Source organism: Somniosus microcephalus, chromosome 2, assembly GCF_052327205.1.
Source record: "Somniosus microcephalus isolate GS21.2 chromosome 2, FLI_Smic_1.0, whole genome shotgun sequence".
NCBI classification, from domain to species: Eukaryota; Metazoa; Chordata; class Chondrichthyes; order Squaliformes; family Somniosidae; genus Somniosus; species Somniosus microcephalus.
The window spans coordinates 332896206-332917510 of NC_140988.1; the positions used below are offsets into that span (position 1 = coordinate 332896206).

The following is a 21305-nucleotide window of genomic DNA, read 5'->3' on the forward strand; positions in this document are numbered from 1 at the left end:
CAACTGAGTCAGGGTTCCCACACCTGATCACTATCCGGTGACTCCTTGTGGAAAGTATGAATGTATGGACATTGTGGGAGGACAGGATCAAGCTTAACTGATGCCTTCCATGGTTGAAGCATTACAACCAAAACAACCTGCCATCTTTTTCAGATACTTACTGACCAAACGTACGTTTTTATTTCAGCTTTCCAGCATTTGTTATTATGTATGGCATGGCTTTCACAGATACTGATAACTGTGCATCACTATTCAGCCAATATGACTGTTGCCTGATTGCATTTTAGAGTAGTGGGCCAGAACTTATTCTTTGTGCTTTCCCTTGCACAGGCTCAAGATCTCAATGTAATAGAAGAGGTGATCCGAATGATGCTGGAGATCATAAATTCCTGTCTTTCCACTTCTCTTCACCACAACCCCAACTTGGTGTACGCACTCCTATACAAACGGGATCTCTTTGAACAATTCCGCACGCACCCTTCCTTCCAGGATGTGATGCAGAATCTTGACATGGTAAGGAGTGAAATTGACAAATGTTCCATTCATTAAAGCTTGCTTAAATTTCAACTGCATTGAATCAGTTGGATTGCAGATATCTGGGCTAAGGCTCCTTTTTTTTTTACACATTGGCTGTAGTTGACTACTGTACAACAAAAATAGTAGCACACCATGTAAAGAAACAGAACTGCTGTTATTAGGTTGGATTGCTCAAGGATGACCTTGTAGTAACAGTTTAAAATAGTATTTATTTCTGTATATTCTATCCTCAAAAGTTTTTGTAATTTGTGTTATAGAATCAGGATAGTTGAGTACTTTACATATTTCCAGCACACTACTCGGGGTAATAGGATGGAGGTCACACCTAACATACCGGGTTTAATTACTCCTTCCTAATTGCATCTTCTCCTCTCCTAAAGGCGCTAATTTCTGCAGGGGTACCATTGCTCGGGTGCCAGCGGCCTTCCAGTACCTTATCAAAGTTACCATGTGTCAACCTAAACATAGGGTTGCTGTTAGGCTATTCAGCTATGAGGAGCATCACAGCCAAGCACAGTTCTACTTCACCCCTTGTCTAAACATGCTAGCTTTCATGGAGGGGTTACTATATAGTGATCAAAAATTGGCTGATTTTTTTTTTTTCTTGAGTATCCCAGGGCTACTATTGTTGTCATGTGCCTATCACTGTCCTGGCTGTGCATTGAGTTTCTGGTGATGGCATACTATCAGGAATGGCACTAAATGGAGGCATGGCATTTTCTGGATGATAGCAAATGTTTATGACTTCTCTGGCGCACCTCCTTGTGACCAACAGCTTGCATTTATATATCACCTTTAACACAGAAAAATGTCCCAAGGCATTTCATGAAACATGATCAGACAAAAATGGATGCCAAAGAAGCAAATATTGGGAGTGATGACTAAAAGCTTGGTCAAAGAGTTGGGTTTTAAGGAAGTTCTTGAACGACAGGGAGCTGGAGAGGTTTTGGGAGGGAGTTCAGAGGTTACAGTGTGGTGGTGGGATGAGAAATCATTGCTGGGGATGCTCTGACTACGATCAGCTGAGTAAGAGTGGAGCAAGCGAGGATGGTGTGGTCGATCATGTCAAAAACTGTAGAGAGTTCGAGAAGGACAAGAAGATGACACCGTTAGGAGGGACATTGAGTGGAGCAGAAGTTGCAATGGGACTTAGACAGATTAAGTGAGCGGACAAAACTATGGCAAATGAAATTCAATGCAGGCAAGTGTGAGGTCATCCACTTTGGACCCAGAGTATTTTCTAAATGGTGAGAAACTAGGGACTGTGGAGGAGCAAAGAGATTCTGGAGTCCAAGTACACAAATCATTAAAAGCCAATGGACAGATACAAAAAGTTAATGGAATGCTGGTCTTTATCGCAAGGGGCTGGAATACAAAGGGGATAAAATAATGTTTCATTTGTATAGAGCCTTGGCCAGACCCCATCTGGAGCACTGCATTCAGCTTTGGGCACAGCACCTCAGGAAGGATATACTGGCCTTGGAGCAGGTGAAGCGCAGATTCACATATATTGGGGCTTAGAGGGTTAAATAATGGACAGATTGCATAAATTTGCCTTGTTTTCCTTGAGTATAGTAGATTGAGGGGTGATCTGATTGAGCTGTTTCAAATGTTAAAAGGATTTGATACGGTAGATACGGAGAAACTATTTCCTCTGGCGAGAGAATGAAGAACAAGGGGATATAATCTTAAAGTTAGAGCTAAACCATTCAGGAGTGAAATCAGGAAACACTTTTCACGCAAGGGATAGTAGAAATTTGGAACTCGCACCCCAAAAGGCTGTGGATGCTGGGACAATAGGAGCTTTCAAGACTTGACGGAGAGAGATTTTTGTTCGGTAAGGGTATCGAGGGATATGGAGCAACGGCAGGAAAATGGTGTTGAGGTGCAGATCAGCCATGATCTAATTGAATGGCAGAACAGACCTGAGGGACTGAATAGCCTACTACTGTTCTTAAGTTCCTAGAAGGAATAGTGCATCGCCGTCACACTCCGAGGACGTCATTTGTGACTTTAATTAGGGTCGTTTCAGTGCTGTGACGGCGCGGAAGCCTCATGTCAGTGCTGTGGCAGGTGGAAATCTGATTGGGGACATTCAAACGCGGAGCGGCAGCAAAGATGAGCATGGATTTAGGAAGTGTTTTTGGTGTTTAGTAGAATCCTATCAGTTGCATTCCTCTGCAGGGTTTAGGATCCAAGAGGAACAGATGCTGAACTCTCAAATGCAGCTAGACAGAAGAGATCTCAGATAATAGCAACAGCTTACACTTATAAGTACGATAGCAAAATCCTGCAGATGCTGGAAATCCGAAATAACAACAGAAAATGCTGGAAAAACTCAGCAGGCCAGGCAACATCAGTGGAGAGAAATGAAAAGTCGACGTTTCGGGTGAACCCTTTTTCAAAACTGGAAAGGAAACAAAATAGATCGAAGGCAGGGCTGCGATAGAACAAAAGAGAAGTAAAGAGACATTAAGAGGTATTCAAAACCAGACGAGATGGTAATAGGACAGAGGAGACAAAGACGGCTCAGATTAGGTGTGAAGTGTACTGGCAGGATGAGAGACAGCTGCCATGTGGGAGAGAGAAAAAAAAAGGAAAGGGGGGGGAAAGGGAAGACACAAAACAAAGGGGTGGAAAGAAATATATAAGTAAAAATGTAATAGGGGCTGAGGTTACGATCTGAAATTGTTGAACTCGATATTGAGTCCGGAAGGCTGCAAAGTGCCTAATCGGAAGATGAGGTGCTGTTCCTCGAGTTTACGTTGAGCTTCCGTGGAACAATGCAAGAGGCCAAGGACGGTGAGGTCCGAGTGGGAATGGAGCGGTGAATTAAAATGACAGGCGACCGGAAGCTCGGGGTCACCCTTACGGACTGAACGGAGGTGTTCCGCAAAACGGTCAACCAATCTGCGTTTGGTCGCCCCAATGTAGAGGAGACCGCATCATGAGCAGCGAATACAGTATACTAGATTGCAAGAAGTACAAGTAAATCGCTGTTTCACCTGGAAGGGGTGTTTGGGGCCCTGGGAAGGGGGGAGGTATAGGGGCAGGTGTTACATCTCCTGCGATTGCACGGGAAGGTGCCAGGCGAAGGGGAAGGGCTGTTGGGGGTGATAGAGGAGTAGACTAGGGTGTCTCAAAGGGAGCGGCCCCTACGGAATGCTGAAAGGGGAGGGGAAGATGCGTTTGGTGGTTGGATCACTTTGGAGGTAGCGGAAATGGCAGAGGATGATCTGCTGAATGTGAAGGCTGGTGGGGTGAAAGGTGAGGACAAGGGGAACCCTATCGTGGTTCCGGGAGGGAGGGGCAGGGGTGAGGGCAGAAGTGCGGGAGATAGAACAGACACGGTCGAGGGCCGTGTCAACCACGGTAGAGGGGAATCCTCGGTTGCGGAAAAAGGAAGACATGTCGGAAGCACTGGTGTGGAAGGTGGCATCGTCGGAGCAGATACGGCGGAGATGGAGAAACTGGGAGAATGGAATAGAGTCCTTACAGGAGGCGGGGTGGGAGGAAGTGTAGTCCAGGTAGCTGTGGGAGTCAGTGGGCTTATAGTGAATATTGGTCGATAACCTATCCCCAGAGATGGAGACGGAGAAGTCGAGGAAGGGAAGGGAAGAGTCAGAGATGGACCATGTGAAGGTGAGGGAAGGGTGGAAATTGGAGGCAAAGTGAATGAAATTGTCTAGTTCGGGGCGAGAGCAGGAAACGGCACCGATAAAGTCATTAAAGTATCGGAAAAAGAGGTGAGGAAGGGGACCTGAGTAGAACTGGAACAAAGAGTGTTCCACATATACCATGAAAAGGCAGGCATAGCTAGGACCCATGCGGGTGCCCATAGCAACACCTTTGATTTGGAGGAAATGAGTGGAGTTAAAGGAAAAGTTGTTCAATGTGAGAACAAGTTCAGCCAGGCGGAGGAGGGTGGTGGTGGATGGGGACTGGTCGGGCCTCTGTTCAAGGAAGAAGCGGAGCGCCCTCAGGCCATCCTGGTGGGGGATGGAGGTGTAGAGGGATTGTACGTCCATGGTGAAAAGGAGACACTTATAAGTGTCAGCCAGTGGTCAGTTCGTAGCAGCCTCGCCTCTGTGTCAAAAGGTTGTGGATTCAAGTCCCACTCCAGAGACTTGAGCACAAAAATCTAGACTGACACTCCAGTGCAGGGAGTGCTGCACTGTTGGAGGTGCCATCTTTCAGATGAGATGTTAAACCGAGGTCCCGCCTGCTCTCTCAGATGGATGTAAAAGATCCCATGGCACTATTTCGAAGAAGAGCAGGGGAGTTACCCCCAGTGTCCTGGCCAATATTTATCCCTCAATCAACATAACAAAAACATATTATCTGGTCATTATCACATTGCAGTTTGTGGGAGCTTGCTGAGTGCAAATTGGCTGCCGCATTTCCTACATTACAACAGTGACTACACTTCTAAAAGTTCTTCTTGGCTATAAAGCGCTTTGGGACGTTCGGAGGTCGTGAAATGCGCTTTATAAATGCAAGTCTTTCTTTCTATATAGCACTGCCATTTTTTTGAACCTCACATTTAAAACATCCCAGATCAGGTTATAAGAGGGAAGAGGTGAATGCCAAGCAGGAAGTAAAGGAATTGGGGGGGGGGCGGGGCAAGGGGAAGAGGAGAAACGTGGCTCACTTGAAGAGAGATCTTTGGGAAGCGTTGTAAGGCTGGGAGAGCGACAACAAGGCTGAATGGTTTTAAGAGAGTTCCAAATGGCAGGGGCATAAAGGCTGAAGGATCATCCTCCAATTGTAGGATGAAGATATGGTGGGCTAAAAGTGGTCCAGAGTGAGAGGAATGGAGAGGGAGTACTGTGGAGATTTTAATCGTTCACCATTGGTGAGCATGCCTTCAGCTGCCTAGGCCTTAAGCTCTGAAATTCCATCCTTAAAACCTACCCCTTTGACCAAGCTTTTGATCACCTGTCCTAATATCACTTTATGTGGTGTCAAATTTTGTTTGATAATGCTCCTGTGAAACGCTTTGGGACATTTTACTACGTTAAATGCACTATATAAATGTTGTTGTTGAGCTGGGCAAGGATGTGGGAATGGTTGTGGAAGTGGACTTGTCCCATAGAGCTCTGGATTAGCTGAAGTTTGTGTAGATGCAATATAACGTGGATAAATGCGAGGTTATCCACTTTGGTGTCAAAAACAGGAAGGCAGATTATTATCTGAATGGCAATAGATTGGGAGAAGGGGAAGTGCAACGAGACCTGGGTGTCCTTGTGCACCAGTCGCTGAAGGTAAGCATGCAGGTGCAGCAGGCGGTTAAGAAGGCAAATGGTATGTTGGCCTTCGTAGCGAGAGGGTTCGAGTACAGGAACAAGGATGTCTTGCTACAGTTGTACAGGGCCTTGGTGAGACCACACCTTGAGTATTGTGTGCAGTTTTGGTCGCCTTATCTGAGGAAGGATGTTCTTGCCATGGAGGGAGTTCAGCGAAGATTCACCAGGCTGATACCTGGGATGGCAGGAATGACGTATGAGGAGAGATTGGGTCGATTAGGCTTATACTCGCTGGAGTTTAGAAGAATGAGAGGGGATCTCATTGAAACTTATAAAATTCTGACAGGACTGGACAGACTAGATGCAGGAAGGATGTTCCCGATGGTCGGGGAGTCCAGAACCAGGGGTCACAGTCTAAGGATAAGGGGTAAGCCATTTAGGACAGAGATGAGGAGGAATTTATTCACCCAGAGAGTGGTAAACCTGTGGAATTCTCTACCACAGAAGGCAGTAGAGGCCAATTCATTAAATATATTCAAGAAGGAGTTGGATATATTTCTTAAGGCTAAAGGGATCAAGGGATATGGGGAGAAAGCAGGGACAGGGTACTGAATTTGGATGATCAGCCATGATCGCATTGAATGGCGGAGCAGGCTCGAGGGGCCGAATGGCCTACTCCTGCTCCTATCTTCTATGTTTCTAGGCTAGGAGGCCGGAAGACTGTGTTCGACTAATTGATTCTTAAGATAATGAGGATTGCAACTGGTGGGGTGAATTACTTAGGAACCTTGGAAAGAAAGAGCAAAAGGAGGTAGGGTGGTAGTTTGTATGGGGTTGAGGAAGTAGTAAAGCTTCATAAGACTGCTTTTAGATGGTTACCACCTGGTATATATTATCTTCGGAGTTACAATTGGCATCAGTGCCCCTGAGCTAGTGAGGAGAAAAAAATCAGTCTGGGTTCCCATTCCTGATTGTTATCCAATGATTTTTTTTTAAATGTATTTATTCTCGGGATGTAATTATTCTCGGAATGGTTGTGGAAGAGGAAGGATATACTTGCCATAGAGGGAGTGCAATGAAGGTTCACGAGATTGATTAATGGGATGGTGGGACTGTCGTATGAGAAGAGATTGAGTAAACTAGGCCTGTATTCTCTTGAATTCAGAAGAATGAGAGGGGATCTCATTGAAGCATACAAAATGATTCCAGGGCTTGATAGGGTGGATGCTGGGAGAATGTTTCCCTTGGCTGGAGAGTCTAGAACCAGGGACCACAGCCTCAGGCTAAAGGGTAGGCCATTCAGGACTGAGATGAGAAGAAATTTCCTCACAAAGAGGGTGGTGAATCTTTGGCATTCTCTACCCCAGAGGGCTGTGGAGGCTCAGTCATTGGGTATATTCAAAACAGAAGTCGATAGATTTCTGACTAGTAAGGGCATCAAGGGATATGGCGATAGGGCCAGTGAATGGAATTGAGGCAGAAGATCAGCCATGATCTCATTGAATGGCGGAGCAGGCTCGAAGGGCCAAATGGCCTACTCCTGCTCCTATTTCTTATGTTCTTATGTGTGTGTCACTGGCAATGCCAGCATTTATTGCCCATTCTTAGTTGCCCTTGAGAAGGTGGTGGTGAGTCGCCACCTTGAACCGCTGCAGTCCGTGTGGTGAGGGTACTCCCTCAGTGCTGTTAGGTAGGGACTTCCAGGATTTTGACCCAGTGACGATGAAGAAATGGTGATTATATGTCCAAGTCAGGATGGTGTGTGACTTGGAGGGGAACTTGGAGGTGGTGGTGTTCCCATGCGCCTGCTGCCCTTGTCCTTCTAGGTGGTAGAGGTCACGAGTTTGGAAGGTGCTGTTGAAGAAGCCTTGGCGATTTGCTGCAGTGCATCTTGCAGATGGTACACACTGCAGACACAGTGTGCCGGTGGTGGGTGCCAATCAAGCAGACTGCTTTGTCCTGGAAGGTGTTGAGTTTCTTGCATGGTATTGGAGCTGCTCCCATCCAGGGAAGTGGAGAGCATCCCACACTCCTGACTTGTGCCTTGTAGATGGTGGAAAGGCTTTGGGGAGTCAGGAGGTGAGACATTCGCCACAGAATACCCAGTCTCTGACCTCTTGTTGCCACAGTATTTATGTGGCTGGTCCAGTTAATTTTCTGGTCAGTGGTGACCCCCCCCCCCAGGATGTTGACGGTGGGGGATTTGATGATGGTAATGCTATTGAATGTCATGGGGAGGTGGTTAGATTCTCTCTTGTTGGAGATAGTCATTGCCTGGCACTTCTGCTGCAAATTATGCACATGTGGACATTGAGTGGGGAGAGGATTTGCTGTGTTGCCCCTGCAATAGATTAGTGTGTCAGCACTCACTGTTTGAGGCCAGTTGGATGAAGTAGAAAAGGTCTCGCAATTTTGCTTTTCAGTTACAGAGTAAATGCAGTGTGAATCCAGAGTCAAGGCCCTACCTGGCACGAGAGCAAAGAGTAGAGACTCTCTGGATGAGGCTGTCTCACTCTGCTGGAGTCAGTTCGGGTCTTGATGTCTAATTTACACTCCACAAGTTTAGCATCGGTGTGAAGCCAAAACAGATTTTCACTGCGATAAACTTGTAATGTAAATGCACTACAAATGGGGTTTTACCTGTAATCACCACTAATATACTCTTTTTTCAGTTTTAATTAGCAATCTGAAAAAAGTGGCAATCTCATGAAAAACGAATTGTAATCGGGAAATGCAGTTCTGAAATGACTGGTCTTCAAGTGATAGCCTAAACCGGTGTGCGCAGTTATATTTACTTTCACATTTTCTGATGAGTTGCTAAGCTGGTGAAAGACATTTGCTTTCTCTCACCCTCAAGCCTATGGTGGTGCCTCTCTGCTGTCGCTAAAACAATTAAGGCTAATGGGGACTGGCTCCAACTGTCTGTCACCCAGCTATCACAAATACAATCTAACCCACTGAACTTCCTACAGCCTCTCACTTGGACCTCGCCCAACTCCAACAGGGTTAACATGTACGGTAAGTGCATCTTCACAAAAACCCCATGGGAAACTAATGCTTATTGTTAAAATCTACGAGAGCCACTCCCACTTGATTTTTGTAGATGGCCTAGAAATTCGGTATAGCCACGTTTGGGGCGCTAGTCCTGGCGATGCGCAAAGGTTAGCGCCAGGCGCAATTTAGCGCCACCTAGCGCGATATTGGGTTGCAGTGCCCCTAAAGGTGATTGCGGCGCTAAATCAGGCACTGCACGCTACTCTTAAGGCGCTAACCCGGCGGCACAACCCAATTTCGCGGCGGCGGGGCGCAGCAAGGGTGCTGTCGATAATCGCTTTCCCTGAGACACAGTGGCGCCGGCCAGCTCTTAAAGGGGCAGGTCAATTGGCATCACCAGACACACTCACTGCCTTGTAGGCCTTCAAAGCGGTGGGAGCCTACCTGTGGCGCACCAGCCTAGCAAGAAATGGAAAGGGTGAGGCAGAGGGCGGAACGACTCACTGATGGGGCATTGGATGCTTTGGTTGGTGCAGTGGAATCAAGGCCAAGGAAGATGGTCGGAATGTGATTTATGTTTTGGACAGTCTCCCAGGTGTGAGAGTCAGTTATGTGTCAGTGTATTAGTTTTGCTTTCTGTTGCCATAGCTTTCTCATGTTTGAAGGAACCACATTTTGTTTATTGAAACACTTTCTTCATTTACAATGGCCATGCCTGCTATTTACATGCATCTTGCCCTTCACAGGCTTGGGGATATCAGACCGGTTCCATTCCTGTTCTTGGAATGGCAGCAAGCATTCCGTGAGAGGGGCCTAGAAGCTACTTCTGATCAGCCTCTGACGTGCAGCCTGAGAAGAGCCGCTCGCGTAGAAGTTCAGGCCAGCGGGCATCTTCTCAGCCACCGACAGAGATCACAGGAATCACACAGGAACCCCACAGTGCAGATAGAGGCCATTTCGGCCCATCGAGCCTGCACCAACACATATCCCACCCGATCCCCGTAACCCCTACACCAACACATATCCCACCCTATCCCCGTAACCCCACGTATTTAATCCCCCTAACACTAAGGGTCAATTTATCATAGCCAATCAACCTAACTTGCACATCTTTGGACTGTGGGAGGAAACTGGAGCACCCGGAGGAAACCCACGCAAACACGGGGAGAATGTGCAAACTCCACACTGTCCTGCACCTTATCTGAGGCTGCAGATCTGGCTGAAGCAGTTGGCACAGCTCAGTCACCACCTCCTTTCTAAATCGCAGCCTTCTGACACACTGCTCCTCCGGCATGGTCATGTAGGAAAAGTGCTGTCGGAAAACCCTGCCAGCGTACGGTCTGCTGTGGCGACGTCTGTTGGCCCTCCTCCGTCTGGCCATGCCCGCCCCCCTCTCCCAGCGTCTCAGTGCCCTTTCCAGATGATTCAGCAGCAGGACGTTCCCCTCCAATGCAGCCCCCATAATAAGAGCCCACAGGAAGGTTTCCTGTTGTCAAGGCTCACCAACAGCAAGGTGATGGTCAGAAGGCTGAAGATCGTCTGCCTGCGCTGGCTCAGTGGTCAAATGGCTCTCAGTGTGCAGCTCAGCAACTCTTTGTAGCTCTCGAGGAAGTTGTGCTCCAAAAATGGCTGCCGCTTTTAAACCACACTAGTCCCCTTTAAATAACGCTCCTCCAGCCCGAGAGCGACTTGGTAAGGTCCAGGTAAGCTGTCACTATTAGCGCCAGGCGCTACGGAGGGGGGCGCCACTGAATTTCCGGTCCGGGGCACCCAAAAGGCGTTGCACACTCAAATGACGTCATAATCAGCCTGCGCCCATGAGCGGGCGCTAAGATTTAGCGCCGGCGCTAAATGCATGCTCAATATGGGGCTAGGCGCCTTGCGCCCGCCCGGAAATTGGCTAGCGCCCCACTTCTCGGCCTCTTTAGGCGTTAATCGGTGGCGCTAACAACCGAATTTCTCCCCCGATGTGTTTTGCAGTGTTACGCAAGTAAAAGAGATTGTGTTTGTTTGCCCGCCAATGATTAATGGTTTTATATAAAGTATAGACAAATGTGTGCTCTGTATTTTCTGATAACTATGTTCTCTAATGCATACTAGTGATGATACTCCCTGATGATTAACTATTGATAATCACTTGATAAATGTTGCTTACAGGACATCCTTTATTCTTTATATAATTCACATGTTCTTAGACAAAGAATATCTAGGTAATGTGTAATTCTATGTTCTCATTGTATATGAACTTTCTATCTTATCTGTAGTACTTTTACCAAAAACTCATTTGTATGTGGTAGTTCACATAGAAGCAGTTGTGTTTGTTTTGGTAACTAGTGCTGTGGAATCCACCCTGCTTACATTGCAGGGTAGACTCCACAGCACCAAAGCAATTGTACACATACAAGCTTGCGTAAGCATGTTGTAAGTGGCATGCTTGCCACAAAAGCACTTGAAAATTCTGTCAAATTAGTACTAATACATTTAGTTACTCAGAAATAAGAACCATTTTAGTCTGAGATGGAAATAAACTCTCCTCTGTGCATTAGGGGATGCTGTTTTGAATGCGAGATACCATATCGGGTTGATAACCCAAGTATCATCGAATGAGCTGTCTGGTTCCAATGCTTTTGATCATTACAGTAGGCAAGGCGGTTTGTGTTTGGGCTTGCACTTCATAATAAAAATGGGAAAAAGAACAAGTAAATAAAATATTTGCAATGTTGGGAAGAGATACCATTGTTCATCATACTAATGCAGTTGGGTGGAGGTTAGACTGTTGTTACGTGTTTAGGAAACAAGCGCCTTGATTACTGATCACATTTACCTTGTAGGTGATCAGCTTCTTCAGTCTTCGGCTGGAACAGGCAGGAACAGACCTGTCAGTTGAACGAGTTCTGGAGGTCATCAAACAGGGAGCTGTAGCACTGCCCAAAGATAAACTGAAGGTGAGCATTCTGCCTTTTACCGTCTTACTATTGTTAAGAACACTGGATTTCTGCTACACTTTCCCCCTCCCCACCCCCACCACAACCAAGGCTCATTGACAAATCTACCACATGGAGTTGTATGGAATGTTATAAACCAGGAAGGTTTCAGATTCAATCTGTGATGAATTCATTGGGAAGACCGGCACAATAATGAGTCCCTGTGCCCCTAGGCTGTGGCTGGGGAAAATTGATTCGGGTTTTTTGATTCTGACTGCTATCCATCTCTGCCAGAAGCATATGACAAAGGGAAAGATTTCTTCTATGCACTAGGTGTAATGTGTTTAAAAAGAATAGTTTTGCAATTTTGTTACACTTAGCTTACCGAAAAATTTTCTAGAGTCTGATTTATTTGTGAACGTGTCCACTATCTTCTGTTGACGAATAGCCAACCTGAGGTGCTCAGTACCCAGATCATAAGTCCAATATGGAAAGTACGGGATGGTCAAAATGCAAAGATTCTCATTCTTCAGCACTGATATTCTTCACCTTGATGAAAAAATGCCACAAAAAAAACATTTTTAATAAAAAAGATGAAAATTTGAGGTTTTTAAAAAATAAATGTTAACAGCTCGGTTCAAGTACAGTACTATATTTCCATAATTGCCTAGTCTTCAGACTGATTTAGTTGCCATTGACTATATTTGTTCAACCTCAGCAGTCCTAAGATTGTTGTCTATGGGGAAGCAACACTCAAGGGTTTAATATTAAAAGGGTGCTTTTACAAAATCCACACACACACACACACACAGCAGGTGCTGAAAGGAAGAGTTGACACGGAGCTGAGCTTTATTTTCTGTGCTTGTGTGAGGAGATAATGATACTAATATGCATTAAGACTTGAAATTGAGTGGATCAACAACTTAAGATATTCAGTTGTCTCCACAGGGGACATGCCCAGCCTCATTTAGAGCAAATTAGATATGGCGAGATGGTGAAAATTTCCTTTGCTGCTTTGAAGTTCCACAGATTTGTCCTTTGTTTTGTGGGTTATCTGTGCTGGTGACTCTTGACTGGAGTCTGCTGGTTGTTGGATATCAGGCTTAGAGATAAGTATTGGGATAAGTGAGAACACTTGAAAGCCTTCACTGCAGCTATTTTTACACACACAAAGTTAACAACAACTTGCATTTATATAGCGTCTTCAACATGGTAAAACGTCCTAAGGTGCTTCACAGGAGTGTTATCGAACAAAATTTGACACCGAGCCATATAAGGAGATATTAAGGCAGATCAAAGAAGTAGGTTTTAAGGAGCGTCTTCAAGGAGGAAAGAGAGGTAGAGAGGTTTAGGGAGGGAATTCCAGAGCTTAGGACTTCGGCAACTGCAGGCATGGCCGCCAATGGTGAAGCGATTAAAATCGGGCATGCACAAGAGGCCAGAATTGGAAGAGCACAGATATCTGAGGGTTGTAGGGCTGGAGGAAGTTACAGAGACAGGGAGGGGTGAGGCCATGGAGAGATTTGAAAACAAGGATGAGAATTTTATAATCGAGGCGTTGCTTAACCGGGAGCCGATGTAGGTCAGCGAGCACAGGGGTGATGGGTGAACGGGACTTGGTGCGAGTTAGATACGGGAAGCAGCAGGGGGGTTCAGATGAGCTTAATTTTACAGAGGGTGGCCAGAAGTGAGTTGGCATAGTCTAGAGGTATCAAAAGACATTGATGAGGGTTTCAGCAGCAGATGAGCTGAGGCAGGGGCGGTGTCGGGCGATATTGTGGAGGTGGAAGTAGACGGTCTTAGCGATATGGTCATCTCCGGGTCAAATACAACACTAAGGTTGCGAACAGTCTAGTTCAGCCTCAGACACTTGCCAGGGAGAGGGATGGAGTCCGTGGTTAGGGAACAGAGTTTTTGGCGGGGACCAAAGAGAACGGCTTCGGTCTTCCCAATATTTAGTTGGAGGAAATTTCTTCTCATCCAGTACTGGATGTTGGACAAGCAGTCTGACAATTTAAAGACAGTGGAGAGGTCGAGAGAAGTGGTGGTGAGGTAGAGCTGGTTTCAGCAGCGTACATATAGAGCCTGATGTCGCTGAGGGGCAGCATATAGATGAGAAATAGGAGGAGGCCAAGGATAGATCCTTGGGCACGCCAGAGGTAATGGTTCGGGAGTGGGAAGTGAAGCCATTACAGGTGATTCTCTGGCTATGACTGATTAGATACCAGGCGAGTGCAGTCCCATCCAGCTGGACGACGATGGAGAGGCGTTGGAGGAGGATGGTGTGGTCAACCGTGTCAAAGACTGCAGACAGATTGAGAAGGGTGAGGAGGAATAGTTTATCATGGTCACAGTCACCTAGAATGTCATTTGTGACTTTGATAAGAGCTGTTTCGATACTGTGGCAGGGCGGAACCTGATTGGAGAGATTCAAACATGGAGTTCCGGGAAAGATGGTCACAGATCTTGGAGGCGACAGCACCTTCAGGGATTTTGGAGAGGAAAGGTAGGTTGGAGATCGGGTGGTAGTTTGCCAGGACAGAAGGGGGCAAGGGTTGTTTTTTTGAGGAGAGGGGTGATGACGGCAGACTTGAAGGGGAGGGGGACAGTACCTGAGGAGAGAGAACCGTTAACGATATCACCTAACATGGGGGCCAGGAAGGGAAGTTGGGTGGTCAGCAGTTTAGTGGAAATAGGGTTGAGGGAGCAGGAGGTTGGTCTAATGGGCAAGATGAGCTCAGAGAGAGCATATGGGAGATCGGAGAGAATCTATAGAAAGCTACAAGTTCAGGGCTAAGGGAGGAGGGAACCTTAGAGAAAGTTTTCCAAAATTTATTTGGATTCATAGATGTGGTATTACAGGGTTTATTTTTGAACGACCAAGGGCTATTAAGCTCACCATTTGCAGGCAAAAGTAACTTTTCCTCAAAAGCAAAATCTGCCCTCTGTGTTGGAAAGTGCCTGCCCACTTTTGGATACCTTTCTCCAATGTCATGAATGAGATCAGGAATTCAGTGTGTAGAGGACTGTGATCAATAGCCTACATCCTGCCATTCTGTGGGGCAAGCCATTGGCACTCCAAAGTACTGTGCTACCATATTCCTACAGAGTTTCAAAATGAAACTTTTTCTCTACCAATAATTTCAAACATGGCATTCTCCTCCTTAAATCCCCCCAGGAACAGCGCAACTAAACTGAACCCATTTGTTTCAAAGAATTCCCCCCCCCCCAACTATCGGTTCCACCATTTGTTTATTCCAAGGGTATTGTACTGGGCAGCACAGTGGGGTTCAGTTCCATATTTCACCTCGACAGAACTGTCGACATTGAACAAATCCTAGCTATTCCATTTCTGGAAGTGAGCCATATACCCCAGGGGTCAACTCAGGATAAAAAGCAAGCATGTGTCGTCATGTGAACCATGGAGACATCCAGTGTTTCTACTCCTATTTTCCTTGTGTCTATTTCGAATTTGAAATAGACTGGAATCTTCAATTTGGAGACAAACTTTTTAAAATAAAATAAGAAAAATTGACTTTTAGGAACTGTTAAGCTAAAAGATAAATTATTTAGCTTATTTCTTAGCTTAAGGTGGAACTGAAAGAAATCAGTATTTGTAGGGAAATGGTGTTAGGAAAATTGATGGGACTGAAGGCCGATAAATCCCCAGGGCCTGATAATCTACATCCCAGGGTACTTAAGGAAGTGGCCCTAGAAATAGTAGATGCATTGCTGGTCATCTTCCAGAACTCGATAGACTCTGGAACGGTACCCATGGATTGGCGGGTAGCTAATGTTACCCCACTATTCAAAAAAGGTGGTAGAGAAAAGGCGGGGAATTATAGACCGGTAAGCTTGACATCGGTAGTGGGGAAAATGCTAGAGTCCATTATAAAAGATGTAATAGCAGAGCACTTGGAAAGTAGTGACTGGATCGGACAAAGTCAACATGGATTTATAAAAGGTAAATCATGCTTGACTAATCTACTGGAATTTTTTGAGGATGTAACTGGTAAAATAGATAAGGGAGAACCAGTGGATGTGGTGTATTTGGACTTTCAGAAGGCTTTCGATAAGGTCCCGCATAAGAGATTAGCGTGCAAAATTAAGGCACATGGGATTGGGGGCAAGGTATTGACTTGGATAGAGAACTGGTTGGCGGACAGAAAGCAAAGAGTTGGAATAAACGGGTCATTTTCTGAGTGGCAGGCAGTGACTAGTGGGGTGGGTACCACAAGGATCGGTCCTAGGACCCCAGCTGTTCACAATATATATTAATGATCTGGACGAGGGAATTGGATGTAATATCTCCAAATTTGCAGACGACACAAAGCTGGGGGGGAGGATATGCTGTGAGGAGGATGTCGTGAAACTCCAGCACGATTTGGACAGGTTGGGTGATTGGGCAGGAACATGGCAAATGCACTATAATGTGGATAAATGTGAGGTTATCCACTTTGGTGGCAAAAACAGGAAGCCAGATTATTATTTGAATGGTAATAGATTGGGAGAAGGGGAAGTGCAGAGAGACCTGGGTGTTCTTGTACACCAGTCGCTGAAGGTAAGCATGCAGGTGCAGCAGGCGGTTAAGAAAGCAAATGGTATGTTGGCCTTCGTAGCAAGAGTGTTCGAGTACAAGAACAAGGATGTCTTGCTGCAGTTGTACAGGGCCTTGGTGAGACCACACCTTGAGTATTGTGTGCAGTTTTGGTCGCCTTACCTGAGGAAGGACGTTCTTGCCATGGAAGGAGTGCAGCGAAGATTCACCAGGCTGATACCTGGGATGGCAGGAATGACGTATGAGGAGAGATTGTGTCGATTGGGCTTATACTCACTGGAGTTTAGAAGATTGAGAGGGGATCTCATCGAAACCTATAAAATTCTGTCAGGCCTGGACAGACTAGATGCAGGAAGGATGTTTCTGATGGCCGGGGAGTCCAGAACCAGGGGTCATAGTCTAAGGATAAGGGGTAAGCCATTTAGGACTGAAATGAGGAGGAATTTCTTCACCCAGAGAGTGGTGAACCTGTGGAATTCTCTGCCACAGAGGGCGGTGGAGGCCAGTTCATTAAGTATATTCAAGAAAGAGTTGGATATATTTCTTAAGGCTAAAGGGATCAAGGGATATGGGGAGAAGGCAGGGACCGGGTACTGAGTTTGGGTGATCAGCCATGATCTCATTGAATGGCGGGACAGGCTCGAATGGCCTACTCCTGCTCCTATCTTCTATGTATCTATGTTAATACTTTTTACCCACTTTTCCAATAGCATAGCCCAAATCATCTCATTCCTATATCTCACATGAATGTTCCTTTGAGTGAGGAGCCAAAGGCAACCAGTGCTAGTGCAACCATACTTCAGGAGAGCAGTGGAGATAATTGGCAGGAAAAGATTAAAGCAACTAAATAAAACAATAATCTCTTTTATTAGCATGTTATGTCTTTTTAAAAATATATTTGAAAAAAATAGTTTGCTCTAACATCAAATAAAGCAATTAAATGCAGCATGTCTCTGGAGTACCAAGCTGGGGAGACCAGGGAAATCAATAAAAAGACAGCAATAAAAAGACAAAAATGATCAGGATCACAGTTTGGAAACTGGCATACAAAAGAGCAATCAGTAGAGATACACTGTAATTCCAATCAGCATTTATATAATTGGGCCACGAAATTCCAATGATTTAGTAAGGTGTAAACCCAGTTGATCTATCTGGGGCAGGGGAAAGCATAGAATTTGGGAGTGGACAGTCTTATATCCCATTTAAATTCCACCCTAAATTCTGCTAAAAGTGAGGACGAGTATAAAATACATGTGCCCTAGCTAAGTCATTGCTAGGAATATGAATGGGTTTTGGCCAGAATAAGTCCTAAATTCCATTTTTTACACCCACTTGTGCTCCAGAACTAGCTGCGCCCCTAGCCAAGCTGTTCCAGTACAGCTACAACACTGGCATCTACCCAGCAATGTGGAAAATTGCCCAAGTATGTCCTGTCTACAAAAAGCAGGACAAATCCGACCCGGCCAATTACCGTCCCATCAGTCTACTCTAGGGTTGCAAAATTCTGGGAATTTTTAAAAGAGGAAACTTTCCATGGGAATTTGGGGAATTTATGGGAATTTTTGAGTTTTTTTGCACACTGATGGTTTTTGTCTCTGACCCTTATATTATCTTTGTCGTCAAAATAGACATACTGTTCCATACAAATAAAAACAGGCTTTCAAAACTTTATTTAGGTTATAATTTTGAACTTTATTGAACCCCCACAAAAAAGACCCATCTAAAATAAAATAAAGAGCGTCAGCTTATTTAGCCTGTAATTTGTCCTTATTTTGTCCCTTTGAGTCTTCTACTCATGAGTCTTCTGAGTCTTCTACTCCTCATTGCTCCTCCTGATTCTCTGACTCTGGCTCTGACGTGTCCATTTCCTCCTCTGTGTCAGTGTCTAGCTGTGTGGTGGACACTTCTGTATCTGGCTCAATAAGTTGTAGGTTCGCCCGGATAGCCACCAGTTTCTCCACTCTCTTGTTAGTCAGCCTGTTGCGCACCTTTGTATGCGTATTCCCAAAAAGTGACCAGTTTCGTTCAGAGGCCGCTGATGAAGGTGGGATTTGGAGTATCACCGATGCAATAGGTGACAGGGCCTCAGATGCACAAAGTCCCTTCCACCAGGTATGTGCACTGATATGCTTGCATGATTCCCATATCCCATCCCCATTCCAAAGACCTTGCTTGGTAGAGAACTTTGCCAGACTTCCCAGAACTTTGCCCACATCCAGATTGAGATGGTGTGAGAGGGTAGAAATCACACTGTAAGCGCTGTTGATCTGTTCTCCAGAAAGTATTGGTCTCCCAACATGCTTTGGGTCCAGCATGTATGCTGCAGCATGAATCGGCTTGACACAAAATTCTTGACGCGTCTGTATGAATTGAACAATTGCCTTCTCCTCTGCTTTGAGCAGCAGGGATGTGGGTAGGGCAATGCTGATTTGTTCTTTTAAATCAGTAAAAAGCCTGAGAACATCTGACAAGACAGCGTCATCTCCTTCAATCTGAGCAATTGCAGATGCTACTGGTGAGAGTAGTTTAAGGCTGCTAACCACTCTCTCCCAAAACACATCATCCAGCAGTATTTTCTTGATGGTGGTTTCCATATCCCCAGACTGGGATATTGCCATTTCATGCAGCGACTCCTTACCCTCCAGAAGGCTGTTGTACATTATGACAACACCACCCCATCTAGTGTTGTTGGGCAGCTTCAGTGTGGTGTTCTTGTTCTTTGTCATTTGCTTGGAGTTGTAGGTTGCTGCAACTACCTGTTTTCCCCTGACATACTTAACAACTTGCTTGGCTCTCTTGTACAGTGCTTCCATGGTTCTCAAACCCATGATGTCCTTGAGGAGCAGGTTAAGCCCATGAGCTGCGCACCCAATAGACGTAATATGAGAGTAGGCCTCCTCCACTTGAGCCCAAGCAGCCTTCATATTCGCAGCATTGTCAGTAACTACTGCAAAGACCTTTTGTGATCCAAGATCGTTGATGACCGCTTTCAGCTCATCAGCAATGTATGTGCCTGTGTGTCTGTTGTCCTTCATGTCTGTGCTCTTGAAGAACACTGGGAGAGGAGTGGAGACGATGTAGTTTATGATGCCCTCCCCTCGTACATTTGACCACCCATCTGAGATAACTGCACCACTATCTGCCATCGCTATCGTTTCTTTGAGCTTTCCTTGGACTCTGTTATACTCAGCCTCCAGCAAATAAGTAGACAAAGCATGTCTGGTGGGAGGACAGTATGCAGGGCTAATAACATTGAAAAATCTCTTCCAGTACACATTGGCTGTGAGCATGAGGGGTGAGCCTGTTGCATATACAGCTCGAGCAAGGCACTCATCTGCATTCTTCTGGCTATGGTTATCCATTGTATCAAAGAACCTTCCAAGTGGGCCAGGAGTTGCTGATGATAAGGAGCCTGATGCTGAATGAGAACCATCATCTTCTTGAATGGAAGCAGAGGAACTCTGGGCTGACTGCTGTGAGCTTTGAGTGAAGTTGTTGCATTTGGATAAATGCTGCTGCATCTTTGTGGCATTCTTTACATATGGCTTTCTACAGTGTTTGCACATGTACACAGTCTTTCCATCTTTAATGCCTGGGGTAAAATGCTTCCACACATCCGACGGTAAACGTGGCATTGTTCTATGCAGAGAAATAAAGGGCATTCATCTCTGTGTCGAACTGCGGTCGATCAGCACGATTGCAACAGGGTGAGTACATTTTTGCTGATGCTCCATGTGATGGAAGCATGACCTGTACACACACGACGCTACATCACCAATAGTGTATTATTTTGTATATTTTAAATTGAAGGACAACAGAGTTCAACAAGTAACTGGTTTATTTGGTATAAAGTCTGATTTACTTACTGCATCATCACAACATCAGCAGAAAACAAAATGACTTCCCTCAGGACCCCTAACCTGGATCTTAAAAAAACTATAGCAGTCTTACAGATGCCTGCAGGCCAATCACAATTCGATATGCAAATATTACAAATAGAGAGAGCTAATCGCTCATCCACTCATCCAACCAATCAGGACACATTTGTTCACAGTCACACACAAAACTTGTAATTATTAAAACAAGCCAAGTAAGAAGATAAACATATATTGATTAAGAAATTCCTTAATAATTAAGATTCCATCTCTGTTAGTAATTTTAAGAGAGGACCTGTGGGGGAAAAAAAGAAAGAAATACAAAAAAAACAATATTATGCTAGCATGTGCTTTTTTGGGCAAAATTCCCAAGCTAAACTTCCCGTGGAAAATTTCCGGAAATTTACCGGAAACTTTCCACTCCTTTGCAACCCTAGTCTACTCTCAATCATCAGCAAAGTGATGGAAGATGTCATCGACAGTGCTATCAAGCGGCACTTACTCAGCAATAACCTGCTAACTGACACCCAGTTTGGGTTCCGCCAGGGCCACTCAGCTCCTGACCGCATTACAGCCTTGGTCCAAACATGGACAAAAGAGCTGAACTCAAGAGGTGAGAGTGACTGCCCTTGACATCAAGGCAGCATTTGATCGAGTGTGGCATCAAGGAGCCCAAGCAAAACTGAAGTCAATGGGAATCAAGGGGAAAACTCTCCATTGGCTGGAATCATACCTAGCACAAAGGAAGTTGGCTGTGGTTGTTGGAGGTCATTCATCTCAATCACATGACATCACTGCAGGAGTTCCTCAGGGCAGTGTCCTAGGCCCAACCATCTTCAGCTGTTTCATCAATGACCTTCCCTCCATCATAAGGTCAGAAGTGGGGATGTTCGCTGATGATTGCACACTGTTCAGCACCATTCGAGACTCGTCAGATACTGACGCAGTCCGTGTCCATATGCAGCAAGACCTGGACAATATTCAGACTTGGGCTGACAAGTGGCAAGTAACATTCGCACCACACAAGTGCCAGGCAATGACCATCTCCAACAAGCGAGACTCTAACCATCTCCCCTTGACATTCAATGGCATTACCATCGCTGAATCCCTCACTATCAACATCCTGGGGGTTACCATTGATCAGAAACTGAACTGGACCAGCCATATAAAT

At 45.5% G+C, this 21305-nt stretch overlaps 1 protein-coding gene across 1 annotated transcript in view; it reads left to right on the forward strand.

Annotated features, from left to right (window-relative positions):
- dym (dymeclin) overlaps window positions 1–21305 on the forward strand; it is a 527720-nt gene that overhangs the window by 455493 nt on the left and 50922 nt on the right. Inside the window, exons 15-16 of the mRNA XM_085966565.1 lie at window positions 331–513; window positions 11609–11722. Coding sequence (XP_085822691.1) covers window positions 331–513; window positions 11609–11722 — 297 coding nt within the window. The remainder of the gene's footprint in view (window positions 1–330; window positions 514–11608; window positions 11723–21305) is intronic.